The sequence below is a fragment of the Bipolaris maydis genome (genome assembly GCF_028858645.1).
Source record: "Bipolaris maydis strain C4 unplaced genomic scaffold PSV08scaffold_14, whole genome shotgun sequence".
Classification (NCBI taxonomy): domain Eukaryota; kingdom Fungi; phylum Ascomycota; class Dothideomycetes; order Pleosporales; family Pleosporaceae; genus Bipolaris; species Bipolaris maydis.
The window spans coordinates 609,591-632,791 of NW_027093870.1; the positions used below are offsets into that span (position 1 = coordinate 609,591).

Sequence of the window (23,201 nt, forward strand, 5' to 3'; positions counted from 1 at the left end):
AAGCATCCGGCCTCTAGTACGTATTCGTTGGAGCAGAGCCGCCGAGGTCCCAACCCTTCCGATAGTTCCTCACCCGAAATGTGCTTCCATGTCCTTTTGGAGGATTCCGTGTCATAGCCAGCACGTTATTGCAAACAGCATTCAGCTACCGATTCACAGACACAATTTACACACGACAGCACATTACCATGGCAATTTAGTATGTATCTAGTACATTCTAGCCAAGATATTAAGTAGAGGAAGAATGCATAACTTACCATTAGCATCTCGTTACATTAAATTAAGCTAGATTAATGCTAATAAAACTTCTATTTGCTTTAAAGAGATCTATTTCTAGGCGGGCCTTCCTAATGAAGTCTCTTTTACTAATCTTAAGCATCGGTAATCGATCGTAATATACACTAGAGTTTTCATCGCTAAGCAGCAGGCGGAACACTTTAAAGACGACAAGGAGATGTAGCTAAAGATTTTGGGATTACTTGACTAGAAGAAAGCTGTATTAGAGTAAATCTCAAGTTGACTAATGCACAATTCTCAGGCGAATATATCACTTAGGTTCGGCCTTTCGAATTTGGACCATGAGTCCATTTTCTGGTCTTGCTGTAGCACCCCTCGATACTTTGATTTCCTTCTCGTTTATAGGTGTTTCTTTTGCCAATTTAAATTCAAACTTTTCGACTAAAGACGCCAATAAGATAGCAAGTTCTGCTTTGGCGAATGACTGCCCAATGCAACTTCTTGGCCCATGCAAAAATGTCATCATGGCGAAATTGTTTCGATGGCCGGTCCTCTTCTTGTCCGTTCCATTTTGTAGCCCATCACTCTTAAAATCTTTGGAAGAATCGATAGGGGTAGAGATTGTACTCATCCTCGCTTGTTGTTTTTCCTGAGAAATCCAACGATCAGGGTTGAATATGAGGGCATCGGGGCCCCAGAGAGTACTGTGGCGATTGGTGACGCGTGGGGCGAGCACGACCAAAGTCCCAGCAGGTACAGGCGTATGAAAGATGCAAGTGTCTTTAATAGCCTCCCTGAACGTAACAGGTACAGGAGAAAAGTAGCGAAATACCTCGAGACAAACCGCGTTGAGGTACGGCATCTTAGAATCTATTATAGTACTGAGGTCTTTAGGAATGCTCTCGGATGTCGGTGAATACCTGGGTAGGCGAGACCAGACTTCATCGCGGAGCTTGTCTTGGATATCTGGACATGCACAAATAATGTAGATAGCCCAGGTCAGGGCTGTGGCGGTGGTCTCATGACCTGCTGCTAGGAAAGTCATGAGTTGATCGACAAGTAGCTCGTCCGTGAAGGTCCCAGAAGCGGCAGCCACAGTGAGTATATTCTTATTATGAATATCGACATCGGCTTTCGATCTAGGGTCCTTCTCGCGTGGCCTTATCTCTCGAATCATCTGTTGACATGATGAACGGACAACTTGTATCGCGTGGTTTACCTGGGTGTTTCTTTCCAAAGGAAGATGATTTACAAGCCAATCTGGAAATACAAGTCGGAGAATTCCGATAAAGGTAGCTTGTTTAGAGGATTGAACAAGAAGGCTGTATGCTTGGTGAAGGTTGTTACTGGGGTTACGGATGGCCCCGAAGTCCTGACCCATACCTGCAACGCCTATGATATCGAGTGTGGCTCGACTAGCTAGGTCTGCGATGTTCACAGTGACCATCCCATCGTTGATTTTAGCTTGATGCCCACCTAAAGGAAAGTCCAACATGTCAAGCCTTGTTGGCGTTTCGTACTGAAGTGTTTTAGCCATAACACTTGTTAGACTTTCTCCAACACGCCACATAACAGGGTACAATTCTTTGACATGCCGAAAGGAAAATGCTGGCAGCAGCTCCTTCCGCTGCATCCTGTGTTCATCTCCCTCTGCTAACAAAATGCCCCTACCAAGGATCTGCCTCAGTAATGTTACAACAAAGGGCGGTTTTCGAAACTCGTAGCTCCTAGTCACGAGAACATCGGCGAGTGCCTCCGGAGAGACAACAAGAAGTCTTTCGAAGCCCAACAGAGACCGATAGCGTACCAAACCTTCTGGCACATCTTTGAGCTTATTTACCCTACGGTGTAAATACGTAAGCTAAATCAATAGTTATACGACAAGATAAGCTGAGTAAACATACCATTCGCACTGTGCAACCCCTCTGGGCTCGGTGTACAGTCTCAAGGTTTCTGCACTGAACCAACCACTCTCAGGTACTGACTGCAAATGCCTCAGCGGCGAGAAGTACAGTGGCCAAAGAAACCCCCTCCAAAAATACCATAATCCGCTAAGGCTCAACAGATAGCTGAAGCATTTTATCAAGTTTGTGATGTCTCGTACGCATAAGATTATGGCGCATGATAGTGAAAGAATACATAGAGCTACAGGACTTGTCATGGTGTATGGACCTAATCATGGACGTGGGCGCTAACAATATTTTGTTCTAGGATGGCTCTCATGTGACCTCGGATACCAGATCGGGCTAAGCATGTAGCTGCCGGATACTCGTATCTACCACGCCGAAGGTCTGAGCGTCAAGATACTTTGGCAGGTATCCATGCAAGAAATCGGACTTGCAATGAGTGGTAGCCTAGAATTCGAAGTTTCTCCAGGTTTGAGACTTACTAACATCACCCTCTAATAGTAGTCAAATCCTATTAACTCTAGAGCTAATTCTATATCATACTTGCGAACGCGGGAGCAGGAGGCGCGAGCGAACATCTGAACTGCTACCACGATGGATTTCGCAGATTGTATTAGCGACAAATCATTTGGTCCTAGTGTAAATGGTTGTCGCAACGGATTCGACTTCACTTTAAAATTCGAACTACTCTTCTTCGCTACTGTTCCTTCAGCTATCTTTTTGATTTTGGCAGTTCCGAGGATAATATCGCTTTACCTACAGCCTATTATTGCAGTCTGGCGATCTTGGCTTTACGCATCGAAGCAGGTAAGCATTCCCCCAATGCTAGTACTGATTTTACCGATTCTTTCACCTCATATATTAGTTGTCGCTCACTGTGATTTTAGGCTATATGCTTCGCCAATCTCATCATTCAAATGACTCTTTTGGTCATGAGCACCCGAGGAACGACGCGATTTGAGCTATCTGCTCTCTTTCTATGCGCGCAAATCTTGACCACAAGCAGCGCGCTAATATTGGTTGCCATATCCCACTATGAACATACCAGACGTCGAAGGCCGTCTGCGATTCTCGAGGTGTACTTGGGCCTTACTCTTCTTCTAGATATGGCACACAATCGGACATTATGGCTTAGTGCATCCTCCAACTTGGATGCAATATTCGCACGATTTCATACAGCTACTGTTGTTTGCAAGGGATTTCTCGCTATTTTAGAGTCTCGTTCAAAGGAAAAATCGTTTTTACAGCAAGATCGGGCTACAAAGAGCCTAGATAGTGCCTGCGGAATCTACAAGTTAGGTACTTTCAGTTGGCTTGGTCGGCTCTTGCTATCCGGTTATCGAAATCCTCTTCAACTCGACTCATTGCCCATCCTAGATGAGGCTATGGCAGCCGAAGTCCTGCATGCAAGATTTCTGAAGAATGTCAAAGGCCACTCGAAACAATCCCCAGAAGCCAATCAGGAAAGCGGAATGTCACTATTCCAAAGCCTTATCAAAACCTTACTAGTACCTCTTCTGCTTCCTATTGTACCTCGATTAGCGTTGATCGGTTTGAGCATCAGCCAAGCCTTTCTCATAGAGGCAGTCACGAGTTTTCTGAGCGCTGAACAGAAATCTGATCACAATGGTTATGGCCTGATTGGAGCAACGTTCTTGATATACTTCGGTATCGCTCTCTGTACATCGTTGTACTGGTACTACCATCAAAGGTTCCTCTATATGACACGCAGTTGTTTGGCTAGCGGCATATTTCACAAAACCACTGAGCTGAGTGTGGCAACTCTCGCAGAGTCCCAAGCGATAACCCTCATGAGCACTGACATTGAACGGATATTGGCGGGCTTTCTCAATTTTCACGAGCTATGGGCAAGTCTGATACAAACGATTATTGTTAGCTGGATCTTATGGACCCGGCTGAAGGCATTCTTCGCACTTCCCATTGGTCTGGTCATAGTATGCTTTTTTGCTCTAGTCACTGTAGGCAAATCCATCGGCGGCTTTCAGAAGGTTTGGATGCAGGAAACGCAAAAGCGCGTTGCCATGATCGCCAATGTGCTTGGAAGCATGAAGCAGGTTAAGATCTCTGGACTCGCTGCCATTGTTAATCAAAAGATACACGAAGCGAGAACAACTGAGCTTCGTGCCAGCCGTGGTGTTCGAATGCTACAAATCACGGCAATGACTCTTTCTCTCACACCTGAACTAATTGCGCCGGTTATTACGCTTGCAGCTACATCCAACTCTGTTGCAAACCCAAACATATTTTCCGTTGTTGCTCTTATTGCGCTTCTCACAGCGCCACTTGGTCTCTTGTTTCAATCAGTAGCTCCTTTCATGTCTGGCTTGGCGTGTCTCGATCGGATCCAAACGTATCTAGAGCTAGAGCCGTTGGGAGACTGGCGGGAGAAAGAGGAAATACGACTGGAAAAGATCAAAGACAGCTCTGCATCGCCACCCGAGAACTATGAGTACGCTTTCCGAGTGGTTGAAGGTAATTTCAGATGGCAGAAAGATGGCCAGCTTTGCCTTCAAAACATCAGTCTGGCTATCGAATATGCGGCCTTGACAATGATTATAGGTCCGGTGGGATCGGGAAAGTCAACACTATGCAAGGCGTTGCTCGGACAAATACGCCCCTTGGCTGGCCAAGTTTTTTTCGGTGGAGCAGGCAGGGACAAAATTGCGTACTGTGATCAGACGCCATTCTTGTTGAACAGTACGATACGCGACAACGTCACTCACTTCTTGCCATGGGACCCGTCCCGGTATCTCGAGGTAATCGAAGCCTCGGGACTCTCTTGCCACTTGGCTGCGCTACCAGATGGTCACGATACGGCAGTGGGAAGCAATGGCTTATTGCTCAGTGGAGGTCAAAAACAGCTTATAGCCATAGCCCGCGCGCTATACTCGGACGCTCGTACCTTCATTTTTGATGATGTTTTGAGCGGTCTTGATGCCAGAACAGAAGATCATGTCTTCCGCCACGTCTTTGGACCCTCAGGCCTTCTGAAAACAAGACACAATGGTGCAGCAGTAATCCTTTGTACGCATTCGATCATGTACCTTCCAGTTTCAGACGCAATCATTGTCCTAAATGAGCAAGGAGAAATCCTAGAGCAGGGCAAGTGGGAAATGCTCAAGTGCAAGGATGGTTACGTGCAAAATTTGGGCATTAAAGAGCCCAGTGTGACCTCTTCAACAGCAGAAACAGGGGCAGAAGCAGGGGCAGAAGGAGGGAATGAAACAAAATCCGGATACACTGCAGAAACCCAAGACATCAGGACAAAGAACTCCCTAGTGCATCAACTGGAAGTCAGCGAGAACGGTCACGCTACCATTGATGGACCCGTATCTGATGGCATTAGTCAAGTTGTCGCTTGGTCAGGAGGCCTGGCTAATTATCGTCACTACTTCAAAGCGGTCTCTGTAGCAACATTAGCAGCTTTCATTACTTCAGCCATTTGCTATGGCTTTTTCTTCGCCTTCCCGACTCTCTGGCTCAACTTCTGGGTCAAAGATGCTAGATCAAAGCACCCGATTCATACTAACGCCTTTTGGGTGGGTATTTATGGAGCTTTCCATGTATTGTGTCTATTGGGAGTGTTCCTCACGATGTACCTTGCGGTAACGTCGATCGCCGTTGTTTCCGGCGCCTCACTACATTCTTCAATATTCACTGCCATTATGAGAGCCCCATTATCTCTCTTTCACACGACTGACCAGGGAACACTCACCAATTATTTTTCTCAAGATATCACGCTTGTCGATGGTGAACTGCCAAGATCTCTCGTTCAATTTGCCTGCGATCTAGCTCTATCGATTGGAATGGCAGGCGTCCTTGCCGCTTCTTCACCTTATCTGGCCACGATATATCCAGCCATTATTGCCACTATGTATGCGATCGTAAAGCTTTATCTGCGCACGTCTCGACAACTTCGTATTTTAGCACTTGAGGCCAAAAGTCCTCTGTAGTAAGTAATTTCTTTTGATCGTGCCAGCTCTTTTACAACGGTTTATTGACAACCATCTTCACAACAGTATGCATTTCCTAGACGTAGGCCGAGGCATCGCAATGATACGTGCTGCACAATTGTCGAAGCCATACGAGGATGAGAACAACCGGCTTCTAGAGACATCTCAACGCCCAGCTTACCTGCTGGCTATGGTGCAATACTGGCTACTGTTCGCACTCAATCTTATCGTTATGATTTTGGCCATTTTCGTTGTTACGCTTGTTACACAGCTTGAGAATCGCGGATCCGGTTTTGCCGGTTCAGGTCTCGTCATGCTGTTACAGTTCGGCCAGATCCTAGCATCAGCCATGCAAGCGTATGCGAAGCTCGAAACTTCCATGGGCGCTGTGCATCGACTGAAATCACTCGAGTGTTCAGTCTCACCCACAGTTGAAAACCGTAGCGTGTTACCGCCTCGTTCTTGGCCTTTCAGAGGCCATATAAAGCTCGACGGTGTTTCAGCGTCTTATAGGTAAGTCGGGGTTTTCTACGTTCAGTTATAGGTCAAAATCAGCATTTATTCAATGCAGGTAGACCTAGGGCGCTTCGATTGTGATGAAGAACATGCTAAGGCCTCATAGAATCACGGCAGATGAACCAAACACCCTATCTAGCATTCTAGCGTTGAAAGACATACGACTGTTTGTGGAGCCTGGCCAGCATGTTGCTATTTGTGGTCGTTCTGGTAGGTATGTGCAAACCCCAAGAATATGAGTCTTTTTTCGGCAAGTGGCAAAAGCTGAATCCAGATTTGCTTCACAAATTAGCGGGAAGTCGTCCCTGATATTGCTTCTACTGGGCTTGCTCGAGCCGTTACCGAGCATGAGCTCCAATGCCATGGTTATTGATGGAATCGAAGTACGTACTGTCAAACAAGCTGTGTTACCGGAACGTATTATCACTGTTTCTCAAGACCCTATCTTTCTTCCACCCGGAGCATCCTGGCAGGAAAACCTAGATCTACTCGGGAGCTGTACGGCGACGGAAATACACTCAGTTCTAGAAGATATGAATCTTTGGTCAATAGTCAATAGTCAAGGCGGACTAGAAGCAGCTGCGAAGCCCGGAGAGCTTAGCCCGGGTCAGAAACAGCTATTTAGCGTTGCTCGAGCGGTTTTGAGAAAGATTGCAAAGGACAGAGAGTTGCAACTGACTGATACAATCGAAGTGCCGTCCACCACTCAGTCGCATCTTGAAACTAATGTACAGGAGCGTAAGGGAATCAAGTCGCACAGTCATACAGTGGAAGGCAATTCCGAATCATACTGCTCGTCTCAGCCTAAGCCATCCAACCAATCTTGTCTTGCGACAGCTCGAGGCGACGTATTAGGGGGTATTTTACTTCTGGATGAATTCAATTCATCTATGGATTGGGAAACGGAAAAACAATATTTGGATATTATACAGCGTTCATTTCCTGGATACACAGTCATTGCGATCACGCACAGTCTAATAAGTTTTATGAAGAATTGGGACAGCGAAAAAGATAGAGAGGCAGGTGTGTATGGAGAAGGGTTCTTCAATCGCGTGATTGTCTTAGATTCAGGCGAGATAGTTGAGGACGGTCATCCGAAAACCCTCCTAAAGACAACTGACTCGAAATTCCGGGTCCTGTGCGAGGCTGCCGCAAGGGGGGATGTCAACACCTAAAAGTCTACTACTACCACCTGCTACAATCATTTATCAAACAGAAAAATGTAAGAAGACTTGCTGTTTGCTATATTTCATCTGGGTTGCTTACATGAAGACTGAGTAACGTACTCTATATCTACTAATGTAACAACTTTGTAGGAACCGCACTAAAAACAATCACAGTGCTAACGCGCGACATACTAACCACGATGATCATAAAGAAGGGTAAAATAGAAGTATCCGGATTGTTCAAGCCATAAGAATAATCGAATTACCTCGAGCTTATAGTAGGAATGTTTTGCAACTATCCGATGCACGCTCGAAGATATTAGGGTCATGTAGGCCCAAGTGGTAGTCGTAACAAGCAACGTATTTGAAAGATTAGCTTCAGTTCTTGATTCAAACGGAAGCCATAAGTGTCTCTCAATATATTACTATGAACACGTGTATCATGCATATTTTGAAACAATGTACAAAATAATGATTTGATTCTAAACTTAGCAATGAGCTGCTAAATAGCTGTGGAACGCTACAGGAGATTTAAGCTGTTTTATAGCAGTCCTTCTGCAAACTGTTGCGATATGCGTGCCCTTAATGGCTTTCCTGTCTTATTGTACTGGATAGCATCTACAAAGATAATCTAGCAACGGTTCATGTCAGTCCTTGATCAGTAGCACTAAAGATGGTAGGTAAGACATGTGCTCACCTTTTTTGGCACCTTAAAACCCGATAGTTTAGATCTCATATGCTGCTTTAAATCTTTCTCAGTGTTTTCGCCCTTCTCGCAATCAGAATGGAGCTTGACAGCTAGTCCTGATTTCATAGTAAGCCTTCTTCAGCGCAAAATATAGTTCTTTGACTCTACAAAATAAAAGATCAAAATACATACCAATTTCTTCTCCATACATAACATCAGTGATGCGAAAACATACAGCATCTGAAACTACCTCGTGCGATAAAGCTGCATGTTCAATTTCGCTGGGTCCTATCTTCACACCGCCTTTGTTTATTACTTCCTTCAGCCTCCCCACAAGTGTAAGCTGGCCTGAGGGTCGGATAGTTCCTAAATCACCAGTGCGAAAATAACCGTTGGGAAGGAATGCATCGGCGTTCGCTTGAGGATTGTCGATGTAACCAGCCATCACATTCTTACCACGTACGCAGACCTCCCCTATGACATTGGGCTCTTTGGTCATTCTGAAATTGGTGTTTTCTCCTACTTGTGACAAACCTTCATCATTGGTTTCGCCGTCCGGCAAATTGCTGCACACAAGTATGATCACGTCGACAGCATCCGCAATCGGATAGTGGCTTCTTTGCCTTTTCCCCGCACATTTGCTGTCAAAATGGTTACAAAAAATTGCTGGACCTGTTTCTGTCATACCGTAGACCTCCAACAATGGTATGCCTAATGCCGTCACTGCCTCGTACAAGTCTGGTGCCATCTCGCTACCCCCAGACCTTAGAAACCTCAGTTTAGGAGGCATGGAAGTGCGAGGAAATCTTAACAGTAATCGATGAAGGGTAGGAACGGCATGAAACCAGGTGATATCGTAATCCGTACAGTACTGCCAAAAGGTTCCAGGTAAAGAGTCTGGTATCACGGCGCAACCTCCAGTAAAAAGGGTAACCAGAAGAGAGCCGCAGACTCCAATGATATGATGGAGAGGTGTGATAATAATAGTACGATCGCTGGAAGATAATTGATGGTTCGCAATGATGATGCGCATAGCAACAAGAAGGTTCATATGACTAAGGATTACCGACTTAGGCGCCCCTGTGGTTCCACTAGTCAAGAGCATGAGGGCTCCATCTTCAGACCACACATCGTTCTTTGAGAAAACGGATGTCTCAAGCACAACAGCGGCAGGCTGAAAGTTCCTTGAAGTGGAGTCCAGAAGTTCCAGGCGAAGGTGTAATTCTGGCTTGATGTATTCCTCAACATCGCTTTTTTTTCGACAAAGGGCTACACGCAGGGTTAAACCAAGCGCTGCTTGCACAACTGGAGCCTCAGGGGCTTTGTTGCTGCTTGAATCTGATGAGCTTGGAACCGTCACTATGAGATCAGGCTTCATCCGCAAGAAGATGTCTTTATATTCGCTTTCCGTGAGTTGGGCATCGATAGGGGCCGCGATTGCTCGTTGGCGTAAAACTGAGAGGAATGAAGCGACAAAATGCAGGCCGTTAGGTAGTACTATTGCGACTTTGCAGCCTTTTGATATGCCTAAACGTGCTAAATCGCGCTGTAACAAATCGGTTATTGCCGCAAGACGTTTGTAGGAGACTTCTATTTGCGGCGCAAATCTAGTCGAAGGTGTTATAATAGCAGCGGAGTCATTCTCCTCCAGATTTCTGGGAAGAACCAGAGAGTTTAAACCGGTCGTCATGTTTCGATAATTTGAGAGAGAAGAAACTGTTTTTTGGTTGTATATATTCGCGTAGGTAAGCTACTACCCATCTTTCTCAGACACTGTAGCACAATGAGATATATTGTTTAAGACAATTGGCAAATGCATGACAGATCATGTTAGGGGCTTGAACAAGAATCGTTGAAACGGAATGCTCGGTTTGGGAACCGGCTGTCCAGTCTCAGTATCCGACGAGCCGTCATCGCCTTTTCCATATTGGGCTTAGTGCTATATAGCGACATGAAAACACCAAGTTCTTACGGCATGATAAGTATTCGGTTGAGAGTGTGTTGAGGCTTCAGATATCCCGAGTAAACCACAGATATTACTGCCACTTATCAGATTAATCTCAAAACTATGGCCTCTCCAGACATTACTAGCCAGATGGGCATTCCCAATGGCCACACCAAACTCCGAGAAGTAACGCCCGATACATCCTTGGATAAGGTCTTCCAATATTGGGAAGAAGACGGCGGCGTTATTATAAAGGGCATTTTGACACCCACACAAGTCAAACAACTCCGGAAAGAGCTCGAACCGCTCCTCGAGAAGTTTCAGCGCGGCTCTACTACAGATATTGGACCACTCCAAAGTTTCCACGGATCACAGACAAAACGTGCGGGCGGTCTCACGAATTGCAGTGCCGTTTTTCGCGATCACTTGTTGGACAACGATTTCTTGCATGCTATTGCCGCGCGTTCTTTTGGTAAGGGTGGTCGACCAGGAATAGATGCCTATTGGATCAGCAGCGCCAACACTATCAACGTTGGTCCTGGTCAACCCGCACAGGTCCTCCATCGTGACTTGGGAAATTATCCACCTTACCATTTGCTCGGTCCGGATGGCCCTGAGTCACAAGTCACATTCCTTATTGCAACCGTCGATTTTACCGACGCTAATGGTGCGACTCGAATAATCCCTGGCAGTCAGAAGTGGTCCTTTGACCGGAAATGGAGCACTGATCAAACAATTGCAAGTGAGATGGAGGCTGGCGACTGCTTGCTATTCGGAGGCAAAGTAGTTCATGGCACTGGCGCTAATACGACGGATCACGAGCGTGGATGTGTTGCATTTACCTTTTGTGCAAACCATCTGACGCCGGAGGAAGCGCATCCGCACATTTTAAATGCCGATGTTGTAAGAGGACTGTCCGAGCGCGCGCAGCGTAGCTTGGGATTTCGCTCCCAGTATCCACGGGGGGCTCCAGGTCTCTGGATGGACGGTTACAATGAAGTGGCAATACGTCTTGGGCTAGAAGATTCTAAATAAGCTATATTCATTTAGCTTCTACGATGAATATGTTTCGTACCATTGTTCTAATAGAAGATACAAAAATTGTGCAACTATTTTGTGTTCGAGAAGTGGCTCCTTTCATTTTGCAAAAGATAATTAAAAGCACCACCTTACTGAACGTTAGCGCGTCGAAGGTTCATGCACGAAACGCTTCTACAATCCCTAACGATTCTTTCAAGGACCAAGGTAAGGAAAGAACATACTTCGCACGATTCATGAACAATGTTTGAATAAATAGGAAGACAATACTAAGCAGCATGTATACTACCAGAATCCCAAATTCTGTGACAATCCATCATATTTACTGTAAGAACTTTTTCGAAATTAGGCTATTCTCAAGACCTGTAAAGCACTACTACGAATCTGTTCTGATATACCTTGGAGTTTTCTACCCAGTAGTTTCTCTGCTGCGTCAATATCATAATCGACATGGTACCACTCGTAAGAGCCTTTGCCTCCGAAGACTGCATCTTCCGCTTTCCATAATTCTTCCGGAAACTCTCTTTGAATAATCTCCTTCACCTCATCTGGTTGGAAAGGGGTTCCCAATAAGCAAGACTGATGAGTTCCAGCATTGTATGGGAATTGTGCATCGTTGCTATGATTTAACGCTCGTACGTGGGCCTGGGCAACATCATCCACATGGCAGGAGACAGCCTCAATGCGAAGGGAGCCCCACGGTTGTTTTATGAGTGCGAGGCCAATGCCAAAAACATTACTACCATCCAATATATCTTCGGGAGATTGGGCAAGTCCCTTGGGGCCAAAAACATAGGTTGGCATGATGCTGACGATGTCAAAGTGCAGATTATCGGCTTTGGAGACGAAGACATCTGTAGCATTCAATGCCGCCGTCTTGGCCGCAACATAGGCTTCTTCGCCATCATGCATCATCTGATTAAGAGAATAGTCTGACTGACGATCGCTAGGCAAGACACGCGTGCCGATTGCCGGTGGAGAGTTATAACTGACGATTGCGGAATTGGAAGAAGTGATAACCACTCGATGAACGGAGGGAGTGTTTCGCGCGGCCTCTAAGATGTTCGAGGTACCCTTAACAGCGGGGTCAATTAGCTCCTTTTGTAAATCCTGGAATTTTCCACGATTGATTGGACTAGCAGAATGTATCACGTAGACAACATCTCGCATAGCGGAGTCGAAGGCGCCTGGTATCGTGAAGTCGGGAACCTCTACAAAAGAGAGCTCTGGCGCAGTAGAAGAGCTTAGAATTCCTTTCACTGCTTCTGAGGACAAAATCAAACTCGATTTGCTCGCAGTACGAAGAACAACTCGGACGTTGTGGCCCGCTTGGAGCGCTTCGACAAGTACAGTAAAGCCGACATGGCCCGTGGCGCCGGTAAGAAGAAGGAGACTGCTTTTGTTGCTCATATTCAGGTTCACTTAATGTAAAAGAAAAGTTGAAAAGGGCAGACTAGTGGAGATTTGGTTGGGTCGCCGTGTAAGATAAAGAAGACGTAATGTAATGTTGAGAGCGGCGAGTTTCTCTCGGCATTACTAGTCAGATTTTGGTAGGTCGGTACGTATCACAAAGAGGACTTCCGAAATTTTCGGATAACGTATTTAGACAAGCATCTGGATATTCTGCAACCAGGCATGTCCGTTACCCCCGCTCGTCAAACCCGAAACTTTATTACACTGACATCGCACGTTCCAAGCGAGTGATTACGCCACTACCCTTAGTTGCTAATTATGTTTAATAGCAGAGGTTGAACGACCACGCGATGATAAGCTATTTAACCGCGCGGTAAGCGGGGGCCCCTACTTAGGGTCGACGCTAACTACATCAATGTTATTTTACCTTAACATGGCAAAAAAACCAAGAAACAGAAGTGAAAATAGAGGTAGAGAAATAAGAAGGAAAGAATATCACGGCGCTGGCTGGGGGCTAGCGCACGTGCGTCCTGATTGGCTGATTATGCTGCAAGCCCATGCATAGACTCTGCGAAGAAACTCCACAACCTGTCTCTTGTAGCTCCTTGAGCTATATAAAACTAATACTACTATCCTTGCTAAGGGGGAGCGGAGTAGTCGTAAGAAGTAGGTTATAGAAGCAAAGATGGCGTAATATACGCTAAAGACGCGCGGTAGATGGTAGAATAGCGCTAGGTTAATAATCTTACTCATCTTAAGATAGAGATAGCTATAGAACGACTTTATAAGGCTATAGATGTTTTAATAAATGGAGACGTATCTTCTTAACTATATAGAACTTCGGCCGTAAATATTGTGGCACGATACGTGATCGAGCTTAAAAGATTAGAGGGGCGACCCGCAATCGAGTAGATAGAATTAAGCTAAAAAGTAATCGCTGTGAAGGGATTGATTGAAGAAGGTGCCTATCTACGTATGAAAGAAAGTTATAATATATACTACAACCTAGTCACGTGATACAGCACTATAATATGCTAAGTATATAGCGAGTAGTATTATAACGAAGCGCGATGTTGCGCGCTGGTAATATATAAGTGCTAACGACAACAACTATAACACTAAGACCTTAATAAGGTAGGAACGGAAACGTTAAAATAGCAGCTCGAAGTATCGCGAGGGTACTGTAACAGCAAATTGTAAGCTAGCTACTATGTGGGTGGCGTATAGTAATGTTCGTTAACTTGCCGATCTAGGATACGTACAAGAAGCCCACGAGCTACTATCTCATTACAGCTTTACTATCCACCACGCTGCCACAGGACCTAGAATACTTTACTTAGTATACTTAAGAAGATTGCGCAGAATCTACTTCTATAGATTCGTGTATTAATGCTAATACTACTATCAATAAAGCTTATAAAGCTATAACTAGTGGATGGTAAAATCGATGAAAGCAATAGCGACAACAGCGACAATAGCAGCTACTATAATAGCCAAAATTCGATACTATCTGACCAGGGAATGCTTTGATAACATATCTTGAATTTCTCAAGTTGTAAAGATTCTACTTTTTTATCGATTTGACTTCAATTTACGATTGAAATACACTGTTATTATTGAGGTGATCGTTATCGTTGAGGTGATAGGCCCGTGCTCCACACGGGCGATTTCATTGAGATTCTGCTATAGTAGCCGTTGGGCCCAAGTATCTCATATAGAAATGATTGTTATTATCCTTTGGTTACATGTGTAAATTCTTTGTATTACGAGTCGCCAGATAATCGCACGGCATACCGCGAATTACCGTCTCATCCTAACTCGGACTGAGACTAGGAAAGTATAGCCATGCCCTGTGTAGCATTTGCCATATTTAACGAGTCTTATCGCTGCTTGCCGCACTCCACTACGTGCCATGATACTAAGACGCCAATGACGTAACACGCGGGTAATAACTAGTGTAAGTTACTATAATAGCTACTGGGGCTTTCGAAGGCTTATATAAAAGAGCAAAGAGAGGAATGGGACACTTCTAGGATATTAGGATACATGTCCATGTGTATAGAAGACTTTCTTCCTCTGTCTGCATATTGTGGTGTGGCATCATGTGATCAGAGTATGAGTACATATCGTGGTTTCTTTTCAGCGTAGATAGATCACCCTTCTTTACCCATTAGATTTCAGCTCTACTCTACCTCCTCGATTGCGGGTCGCCCCTTGATCTTTTGAGCTCGATCACGTATCATGCCATAATACATACTTGAGATATAACAGAGCAATCTTTCCTCTATGTTGGTGACTTTCAGCACTAGATACATGCAGAAAGCTCACTCGCATTTATCTGAACTAATCTACTAGGTAAAAGAGAGAATATAAAAGATGCTATGTACTTAAGCTCTACACTGGGTCTGTTTGCGATAAAAGCTCAAGCACTTTGTCCGACATAGCAGCTTGAACAATCATCGGCGGAGTTGAAAAGACGAAGCTCTTTGAACTGACTGTATGTGAATCGGTGAACATTTGGCTACTGATAACATAGCCGCCCTGATGGTGAAACGATTCAAACCACGATCCAAAGACGACCACTGTCGTTACAGCTGCTAGCTGTGGGCCTAGCGCTTTTGAGAAGAACGTGGTTCCATGTTGGGACTCCATTTCGTCTAAGAATCCAAGGTGCCGAGGTCCAACCTTTCCAAGCCCTCGACTGTCGTCCAGGATCAACGTCAGCCCTTTTAGACTGGAGATGTCTTGAAATGCTGATAAGATGAGCTTGATACTGTTAGAGAGATCTAAGAGATAGCCGTCTCTTGAAACTGTCTCTTGGTACAGTGTGAGATGGAAGGCTTGGGTTTTGTGCAGATCGCGAACTTGTACTGCTAGATTCTTCATGTCATCGTATATGATAACACGGGTCGAAGACTGGACCTTGTTAAGCGTTGCCCCTCTTCTAACAGATGAAGATGCAGTTTGCGGAACCAGGACTACATTCAGAACATCTTTTGCATATAAAGGGGCTGTTGTGGCGCTAAGCAAAGAGATTGCCATAACGTTCGCATCGGATCCTAGCATTGCTGACAATAACACAGTAACGTCAGAATATTTAGTAACTGTTGTTATGTAAGTGGAACGTACCTCGGCAGTTTCCTGAAAAAGCAACAAGAGAAGGATAAAGACTCGCAAGTCGGTCCTCTAGTTTAATGAAGACGTCAAACGTGCCATAAAACCATCTAACAGAAGAAGCACCGATGCCGTACTTGTCAAAAGACTGCAAACCGGCTTCAGAAACGTCACGGGCCTGGCTCATAGTGAGAGGTGCCATAGTCTTGGATTCATTCGCTGGATACTTTTCAGCCAGGTCCAGGACATATTTTTGAAGAGCTGAATCGACGACATGGTTCTCTCCTGCTGTGATTTTCTCGTTTAGGCCGTCGCTGGGGAGGCTTCCAATATCGAAACCCATGGGTCGTACTCCGTCAATTTTGAGCAAACATGAGACCGCGATAAGTGCGTTCACCAAACCGAGAATGTCACTCCAAGAAGTCGTGGCGAAAATACATACGCGGATCCGACATGACCTATCAATACACTATGTCAGCACGAATTTCAGACCCGTGGAGCTGAAAGTTGCAGGGAGAGCAATAACAATCGTACTCACCAGATAGGTGTAGCCGGAGGGACGCCGCAGGCGATTGCAAAACCGCGTTGAAGTAATTCGGCGTGAAATTTAGACGCCTTCTCAATAGTACCTACAGTGTAGAGACTGTTAGTTCCATGTTTTTAGAAAATCTAGGATACGGCAGTAGGGCGTACCTACCAACAGGAAAACAGATGATGGGCGACCCAGGCGGGGAAAGAACTATGCATCCGGATTCGCGGAGGCGGTCTGCGACGTAACGGGATTTTTTTTCTAGCGTGGACATTCTGCTCTCTATAAACTCAGGCTTTCGAATTAGAGTCAGTGCCCTCAGTAAAACGATCGTAGAGAGTGTCTCATCGCCTGTCTCGTGTTGGAGACTTGACTGCTTCTGTAGAACAGTGGCATAGATACCATTAGACACAACAAACCCGCCAGTGCATCCAACGCTCTTTGAAAATGTTGCAGTCATGATATCCACTTCATCAAGAGGACATTCGTAGCCGCGCGCTTGCCACCACTCAAAAGAACCGCGGCCCCCGCGACCTAGTGCCATGAAGCTGTGAGCTTCGTCAACCAAGAGGCAGAATCCGAAAATCTTTCTCAGGGCGAGGATCGTAGGCACTGGAGCCACGTTCCCGGCCAGACTTATTTGTGAAAATAGAAGTCAGCAACATTCCCTTTTTCACTATATGACGAAACCGCCAATTATGTGGAATATAGAATGGAGTACATACCTATACATGCCTTCGACAGCAACACACACCATAGCGTTAGAATTATTCTCTCTCAAAGTCCTCAATTTGAATTCTAGGTCTGCAACGTCGTTGTGTTTGAACCGGTGAAAGGTCGCCTGCTTGTTTAGGAAGGCCCCGACGAACATTGAGCTATGGGATTCGGCGTCAAGCAGGAAAATGCATTGGCGCCCAAGTTCCTTTGCTGTTTCAGCGAAGGTGAGAAATGCTAGCAGATTTGCCCCATAGCCAGATATTGCAGTAGCACAAGCCTTGGCATTCATGTAATCAGCTAACTCCTTCTCTACAAGCATTCTGAGCTCTGGAGGCGCTGGATTGAATGGAAGATGCTGTAGAGCTAGTTTGATAACGGATGCACTGCTATACTCGAACCGTGTGAAACCGCCATAGTTGTTAGATCCCGCGTTGACTATCTCGCGTTCGGGATAAGACAACATTTTCTTAACATTGTAATCTTGTGATATTGCCTTTGGAATCGTTTTCATAAACACACGATCATTGGGCGCGCTAAGAAGGATGCGTACATCTTCACGGCCGATCGGAATGTACTATGCAGCTTAGTAAGATCTTCATGACGCGGACAAAGTGGCTACAAGAAAGAGACTTCCTACTGGTATAGAACCGGACTTTGGGGGATCAAGAAAACTACTCACAAAGTAATGGTTCGCGATGTCTTGAAAGTGCAATGGGCGATACCATGTCCATGTCTTGAGATCTCTCCATAACTGGGCAAATCCAATCATTACAACCCAAACATAAAAGGAGAATTTGTTGGCCAAAGAAACCGGTGGGTCTGTGGGCACCCAAAATGCCCGCTTTGTATTAGCGACGCTCATAGTGTTGGTGCTTGACGAAACGATGACTCCGACGTGATTATCTGGATGGCGTGGGCTTTGCTGAAGGAAGTGGTGCGTAGGGGCTACAGCCAATTTCGTTCTCAAGACAAGGCCTAGTAAGGCAACAAAGCTGCGTGACTAGGAAATTTTGCATTAAAACGATGGGCTCTGGCGAATGTATGATAATAATCTACCGCGATGCAAGAAACGATTTAACAACCTGTTGAAAACCCGCTTTCCAAAACACTCAACGGCCGTGTCGACCTCTTGGCATTCTGATATCCGTCGGAACTGTTCAAATAGGGTATAGTGTCAGATAAGGTAAGGTCGGAACGCAATTTTGGTTAGTGTGGTTCTTTTAGATCGATACTACCACTACGGAAGCGTGTAACAATGCTAGTATACCAAACAGTAATCGCAGTCACTGCCATATGAAGATCCAGACGGTTTTCCATAGGTCTGTCTTGCCTAGGTCATTTAGCGCTATATATCCGCTACGGAACAGCCTGTTCAATGAGTGTACGTCGGATCCGGCAACAGCTGAATCCTAGAATGGCTGCCTATGGGATGTAAACTGTGATGTTCGATGACTGTAGTGCCCTTTCTGGGTTTGTTGGTCACTCAGATATGCCGGTTGCTTCTAGAAAGTCTAGCCAACAACATTACAGCACCATTTGGCATTTATCACGAACTTAAGTAACTACTTTAATATCATCCAGCACGTTTTGTGTGTTTCAATGGCACACCCGTGGGTTATACCTCAGCTTACTACGTGCCACATAAAGTCTTTGGACTAAATGTCTCGTTCAATCCGAACTTTCTCACTCCCATTGTTCCTGTAGCTGTAAACGACACAATGCTTTGAATTCACCAAGATCAGCCCTTGCCTAGAGATTAGTTGCCATCCTACTAATCATTTCTCTGCTATTGAGGAGAGATCTTAGCAGTTAACTACCCATATAGACACTTGCAGCTAGAAAATATCAACACCACGCAGTGTAAGACTATACATACTACCGATTGTTCGAAAGAATAGTTCCTTGATATCGCATTCGTGACGATAGATACATGTTGTTGTGAAACCTCGATTTTCTATAGGTGGGGTGGGTGTTAAAGTGCGTACTCCGACCTATCTTCCCGCCACTAGGAGACCCGTGCGAAATTACAATGTCTCTCTTCCTCCTTGAATATCATAGGGTACAATTGTCCTTTGTTTTACGCTGCACTATGCAGTATCTCTAATACGCTGTCTTTGTTCAATGGGACCGGGTTGACTTTAGTGCACCAGTCTTTCATAGCACTTTCAGCTAGCCCCTCAAGATGTTCATACTTGATACTGAACTCTCCTAGAGTTCTCGGTAGACCAAGACAATTGATGTAAGTTCCCACTACATCGCATAGCTCTGCTTCTTGACTAATAAGACCAGCAGAACGAAGAGATTCCGCCACGTTCTCCTGTTCCCAAAATGTGGCAGTCGCCAGCTCAAGTCGACGTCGAAGAGTCTCGCTACCATGATTCCAGTTGTATCGCAAAACCCAAGGCAGAATGATACAACTTGTTTCGCCATGTCCAACTCCCAAAGGACCGAGCTGATGACCAATACCATGACTTGCACCTATTCCGTTAAATCCTGCCCGGTGACATTCCTGTACAGACATAAAGGCTCGTAATCTCGCCTTTTCGTCGTCCCAGTTGTTCTTGATTGACAACAAGCTTGTCAGCAGGTTTCCGAGGGCTCTAACAATGATGTTCTCGATATCTTTGTCGACTTCGATGCCGAGCTCCTCGTGCATGTCGATGAAAAGTGCAGCTGCGTTACCATAAAGGCCTTCAATGAAATGATCGATGGCTCGGACTCCAGTGGATAGCCACACTTTCCGCGGAGTACCAAATGATAACCTCGGGTCAAGAATAACAACGTCGGCATACATGGACTTATGCATCGTTACCAGCTTATGACCGGTATTTGAATCTGTCGCACCGCCAGCACATGTGAATTCACTCCCAGAAAGCGTTGTTGGTACGTTAATGACGGGGATCGCCGCGGGCTCCACAAACTCTCCCGCCCTTATCTTTGCGAATAATTTCTCTGCACCCGACACTGTTGACACGTTATTGGGAACGAAGAGCCTTGCGAGCTTGACGGCGTCTGTTATAGAACAACCACCTAAAGTAATAATAAGATCCGCGTCCGCAGCTTGTATGGCTTCCGTCAGTTCGAACACATCTTCCCAAGGTGAATGAGATGTGATGCCGTATCGGATCCCAGCGATCTTGGTAGCGCCTAAAGCAGATCGGAGAGCTTCAAGGGCTGGAGTTGTACTAATCGACTTGGAGACGACAATGTAGGTGCGCAATGACCCAAATACATCCGCGTGATAAGCACAAGCTTTGTGAAAAGGCAGGCTATCAGATATGTGGGGTTTTCGTTTTCGTAGATATGAAGGATGGGAATGGTGTTCTTGGTACCCTTGCATACTGTATCTCTCAGTAGAACGCAAGCGGGTAGCGATAAACAAGGATGAGGGGATAGATGATAATAGAGCAATGATACTCCTACTGCACTGGTTGTTTGTATTCAAGACACCAGCCAAACCAACACTCTCATTATAAATGCCTCAATAATAGGTAGTTACTTCTTCGTTTGACGAAGAATCCTTTTCAAGTCAGTTATCCGACATTACGGTAGATTACATGAGTAGACCCACGGCTGTCTGAAAATGGTTAGTGGTGCGGCTATAGAAAATAGGATACGGCTATCGAGAACGCAGTGCAGTTCCAGGCTTGAATAGCGTGTATAGGTAAAGGCTTAGCAGATATCTCTGGCTCGATTGTAAAATGTACTACCTAAGCACAAAGACGGCCAACCGAATGCACTCTTTTGTCCAGAACAACCCGATCACACACCTGAGATTCTGGAAACCTGCTTTTCAAATCATATTAAGACAGTCCCATAGCAAGCAACTATACATGCAATTTTCATAATTTCTTGACTATTCCAATAATTTGCCTACACTATCATCTGCGGTAGATAAAGCTTGAATGCTATCGCGGAAATGGTTAAACAAGACCCCTGCCTTTTCGTCGTCGAGGAGAGGTTTCTGGTAGTACATCGAGACCTGGAATGCATTCTTCTGTTGCTTGATAGATAGCAAAACTGCCCAATGACTCTTCATATCATAGATATCTAAATCTGGCCTTGGAGTCATCTTGCTTATAGCCGATTGATCATCTTTCGCTGAAAGACCATTCCTCATTCCATGCAGCTCTGACTTCAAGTCAACGAGTGACTGTACCCATGGATTTCCGTCAGCACTTGGAAAAATGCTCGGGGAGAATCCATGTTCCCATTTGTTTGTGGTTGTGATATCGGTCTGGATCCTCTGCAGCAGTTCAGGAACTGATTCCTCATTGGAGGTAAGAGAAACGCGGAAAGGTAGCGCATTCACCAAAGGGCCCATTACACGTCTCACATCCATGAAAGAGCCAGATGATCTACCGTGACGGCAGAGCCCAAACGTGATATCTCGAAGCCCCGATAGTTTTGCTAAAGCCATAGCCCATGCTGCAAGAATTATTTGTGTTGGATTTCTAGAGTGGCTGTTCGCAATGCCCGGGGTGGCAGATGCTTGGATTCTTTCGATGATAGCACCATCCAACTCGCCGTTGATTGTCGCTTTATCAGGAGGATGAATGTTGGGTAAGTTTGCGCCGCGCAGGTAAGTATTCCAAAACAGGGTGGCATTATCGTTCGTGGCTTTTAGCTGGACGTCCTTGACGTAATCGCCAAACCATGGGCGTTTAGGGTTTCCATCTTGTGCGTAACATGATGGCGACTCTAGGATCTGTGATATCTCCTTGCTGATGAGAAATCGGGAGAATGCATCGCAGTGAGTGTGATGTAATGAGATAACAAAGAAGCTGCTTCCTTTATGGGCAGGGTCCCCGACGACCAAAGCGTATTGTACAGCTGGCTTTGCCAGCTCAAACTTCTGGGCCATGGTTTTCTCTAAGTAGGTGCCAAGGTCGGAGGAAAAAAACCATGATGAAGTACTCTTCGCAGTCAAAACTTGTGCGAAGCTCCCATCTTTCGTAGCCGCAATAACCGTACGAAAGATGGGATTCTTAGATTCTAGAAGATTTACGAGGGTTGTCAAGCCATGTTTCAGATCCGAGCCCTCCACTTCGAAGATGTAGTTGATGAGACCAATGTACCCAGCCAATCCTAGTTCTAAGAAAAAACCTAATTTACAGTAAATTAGAACTTATTTTTTTGTTAATTGGATCGCTCAAGCGGAGGAATGGGGATTGCATAGTTCGTGAGTGATATCAAAGATTTACTACCTTGTACTGGACTGACTGGAGCCGTGGAGAGGACACTATCTTGAACAAGTTCTACTTGCTTCCAGGCTGAATCGTCGTAGTCTATTTCGAGTTTGGTGTTTGTACCAGAAGGAGATGCTTGTGATACGCTTGATTCTTTATTTCCGTTATAGCCGCGTCCATTCGTGTTATGTACATTTCCGGTCCGGCTATGTAAAGCATTCCAGAGGGTCTGAATAGTTCCAGCTTTTTCGCAATAAATCAATGTCAGCTCCTTAGAGTTTTTACGAAGGATATAAATGATAGCGCGCAGAATTGTAGTAGCTTACTGTTTGTGAAGGTTTCTAGATCAACTTCGACATTGTGGGATGCTATCTCGCCAAGAAGCTGTAGGGCTTTCACCTGAACCAATGAGCTTCTTGTATTGTTTAACGTACAATCATTCTTACGGAATCACCCCCCACTAAAATAACACACGGGTTAGCAGATTTTTACCGCTGCTTGAATACAGTGAAAACCCATACAGTCTATAAAATTCTCATCCAAACCAATTCCATCAGGATCAATGCCGAGAACATCACCCCAGATCCTCCTTATCTCTTCAATAGATGCCATTGTATTAAGAATAGGCGCGTAGCGTGGTATTGGTAGTATAGTCCGATTACGTAACGTGGGACAAAGGTATAGTGTATCAATACTTGAATACTTATGACCAGATGCGCTTACTAGTACCCTGATATATGTCTGCAGTTGATCTCATCGTTGTTGGGG

The 23,201-nt window shown here is 45.3% G+C and overlaps 8 protein-coding genes across 8 annotated transcripts; 2 read left to right on the forward strand and 6 right to left on the reverse strand.

The window, feature by feature from the left end:
• Nucleotides 1-547: 547 nt before the first annotated feature.
• On the reverse strand, nucleotides 548-2,398 carry PSV08DRAFT_187571 (cytochrome P450; the record flags this gene model as incomplete). Its single annotated transcript, XM_014225160.1, has 4 exons — nucleotides 548-831; nucleotides 901-1,662; nucleotides 1,714-2,068; nucleotides 2,138-2,398. 4 exons carry the CDS (start codon nucleotides 2,396-2,398, stop codon nucleotides 548-550), a joined length of 1,662 nt encoding a protein of 553 aa, XP_014080635.1.
• A 340-nt stretch (nucleotides 2,399-2,738) lies between these two features.
• On the forward strand, nucleotides 2,739-7,809 carry PSV08DRAFT_251068 (uncharacterized protein; the record flags this gene model as incomplete). Its single annotated transcript, XM_014225161.1, has 5 exons — nucleotides 2,739-2,951; nucleotides 3,032-6,117; nucleotides 6,185-6,631; nucleotides 6,741-6,848; nucleotides 6,909-7,809. The coding sequence occupies 5 exons, from the start codon at nucleotides 2,739-2,741 to the stop codon at nucleotides 7,807-7,809; spliced, it is 4,755 nt and encodes a 1,584-aa protein (XP_014080636.1).
• Nucleotides 7,810-8,341: 532 nt separating this feature from the next.
• On the reverse strand, nucleotides 8,342-10,178 carry PSV08DRAFT_355517 (uncharacterized protein; the record flags this gene model as incomplete). The annotated part of the gene is made up of 3 exons (XM_014225162.1): nucleotides 8,342-8,431; nucleotides 8,498-8,604; nucleotides 8,681-10,178. 3 exons carry the CDS (start codon nucleotides 10,176-10,178, stop codon nucleotides 8,342-8,344), a joined length of 1,695 nt encoding a protein of 564 aa, XP_014080637.1.
• Nucleotides 10,179-10,556: 378 nt separating this feature from the next.
• PSV08DRAFT_355518 (uncharacterized protein) lies at nucleotides 10,557-11,468 on the forward strand (the record flags this gene model as incomplete). Its single annotated transcript, XM_014225163.2, has 1 exon — nucleotides 10,557-11,468. The coding sequence occupies one exon, from the start codon at nucleotides 10,557-10,559 to the stop codon at nucleotides 11,466-11,468; it is 912 nt and encodes a 303-aa protein (XP_014080638.2).
• Nucleotides 11,469-11,772: 304 nt separating this feature from the next.
• PSV08DRAFT_404770 (uncharacterized protein) lies at nucleotides 11,773-12,958 on the reverse strand. The gene has a single exon (XM_014225164.2). The coding sequence runs from the start codon at nucleotides 12,879-12,881 to the stop codon at nucleotides 11,817-11,819; it is 1,065 nt and encodes a 354-aa protein (XP_014080639.1). The 5' UTR covers nucleotides 12,882-12,958; the 3' UTR covers nucleotides 11,773-11,816.
• Nucleotides 12,959-15,278: 2,320 nt separating this feature from the next.
• PSV08DRAFT_251072 (pyridoxal phosphate-dependent transferase) lies at nucleotides 15,279-18,106 on the reverse strand (the record flags this gene model as incomplete). Its single annotated transcript, XM_066092432.1, has 6 exons — nucleotides 15,279-15,952; nucleotides 16,014-16,456; nucleotides 16,537-16,627; nucleotides 16,696-17,162; nucleotides 17,253-17,818; nucleotides 17,924-18,106. 6 exons carry the CDS (start codon nucleotides 18,104-18,106, stop codon nucleotides 15,279-15,281), a joined length of 2,424 nt encoding a protein of 807 aa, XP_065948208.1.
• Nucleotides 18,107-19,321: 1,215 nt separating this feature from the next.
• Nucleotides 19,322-20,584, reverse strand: PSV08DRAFT_251073 (uncharacterized protein; the record flags this gene model as incomplete). Its single annotated transcript, XM_014225166.1, has 1 exon — nucleotides 19,322-20,584. The coding sequence occupies one exon, from the start codon at nucleotides 20,582-20,584 to the stop codon at nucleotides 19,322-19,324; it is 1,263 nt and encodes a 420-aa protein (XP_014080641.1).
• Nucleotides 20,585-21,100: 516 nt separating this feature from the next.
• PSV08DRAFT_251074 (uncharacterized protein) lies at nucleotides 21,101-23,045 on the reverse strand (the record flags this gene model as incomplete). The annotated part of the gene is made up of 5 exons (XM_066092433.1): nucleotides 21,101-22,350; nucleotides 22,452-22,586; nucleotides 22,760-22,832; nucleotides 22,868-22,893; nucleotides 22,955-23,045. 5 exons carry the CDS (start codon nucleotides 23,043-23,045, stop codon nucleotides 21,101-21,103), a joined length of 1,575 nt encoding a protein of 524 aa, XP_065948209.1.
• Between the last annotated feature and the right edge of the window lie 156 nt (nucleotides 23,046-23,201).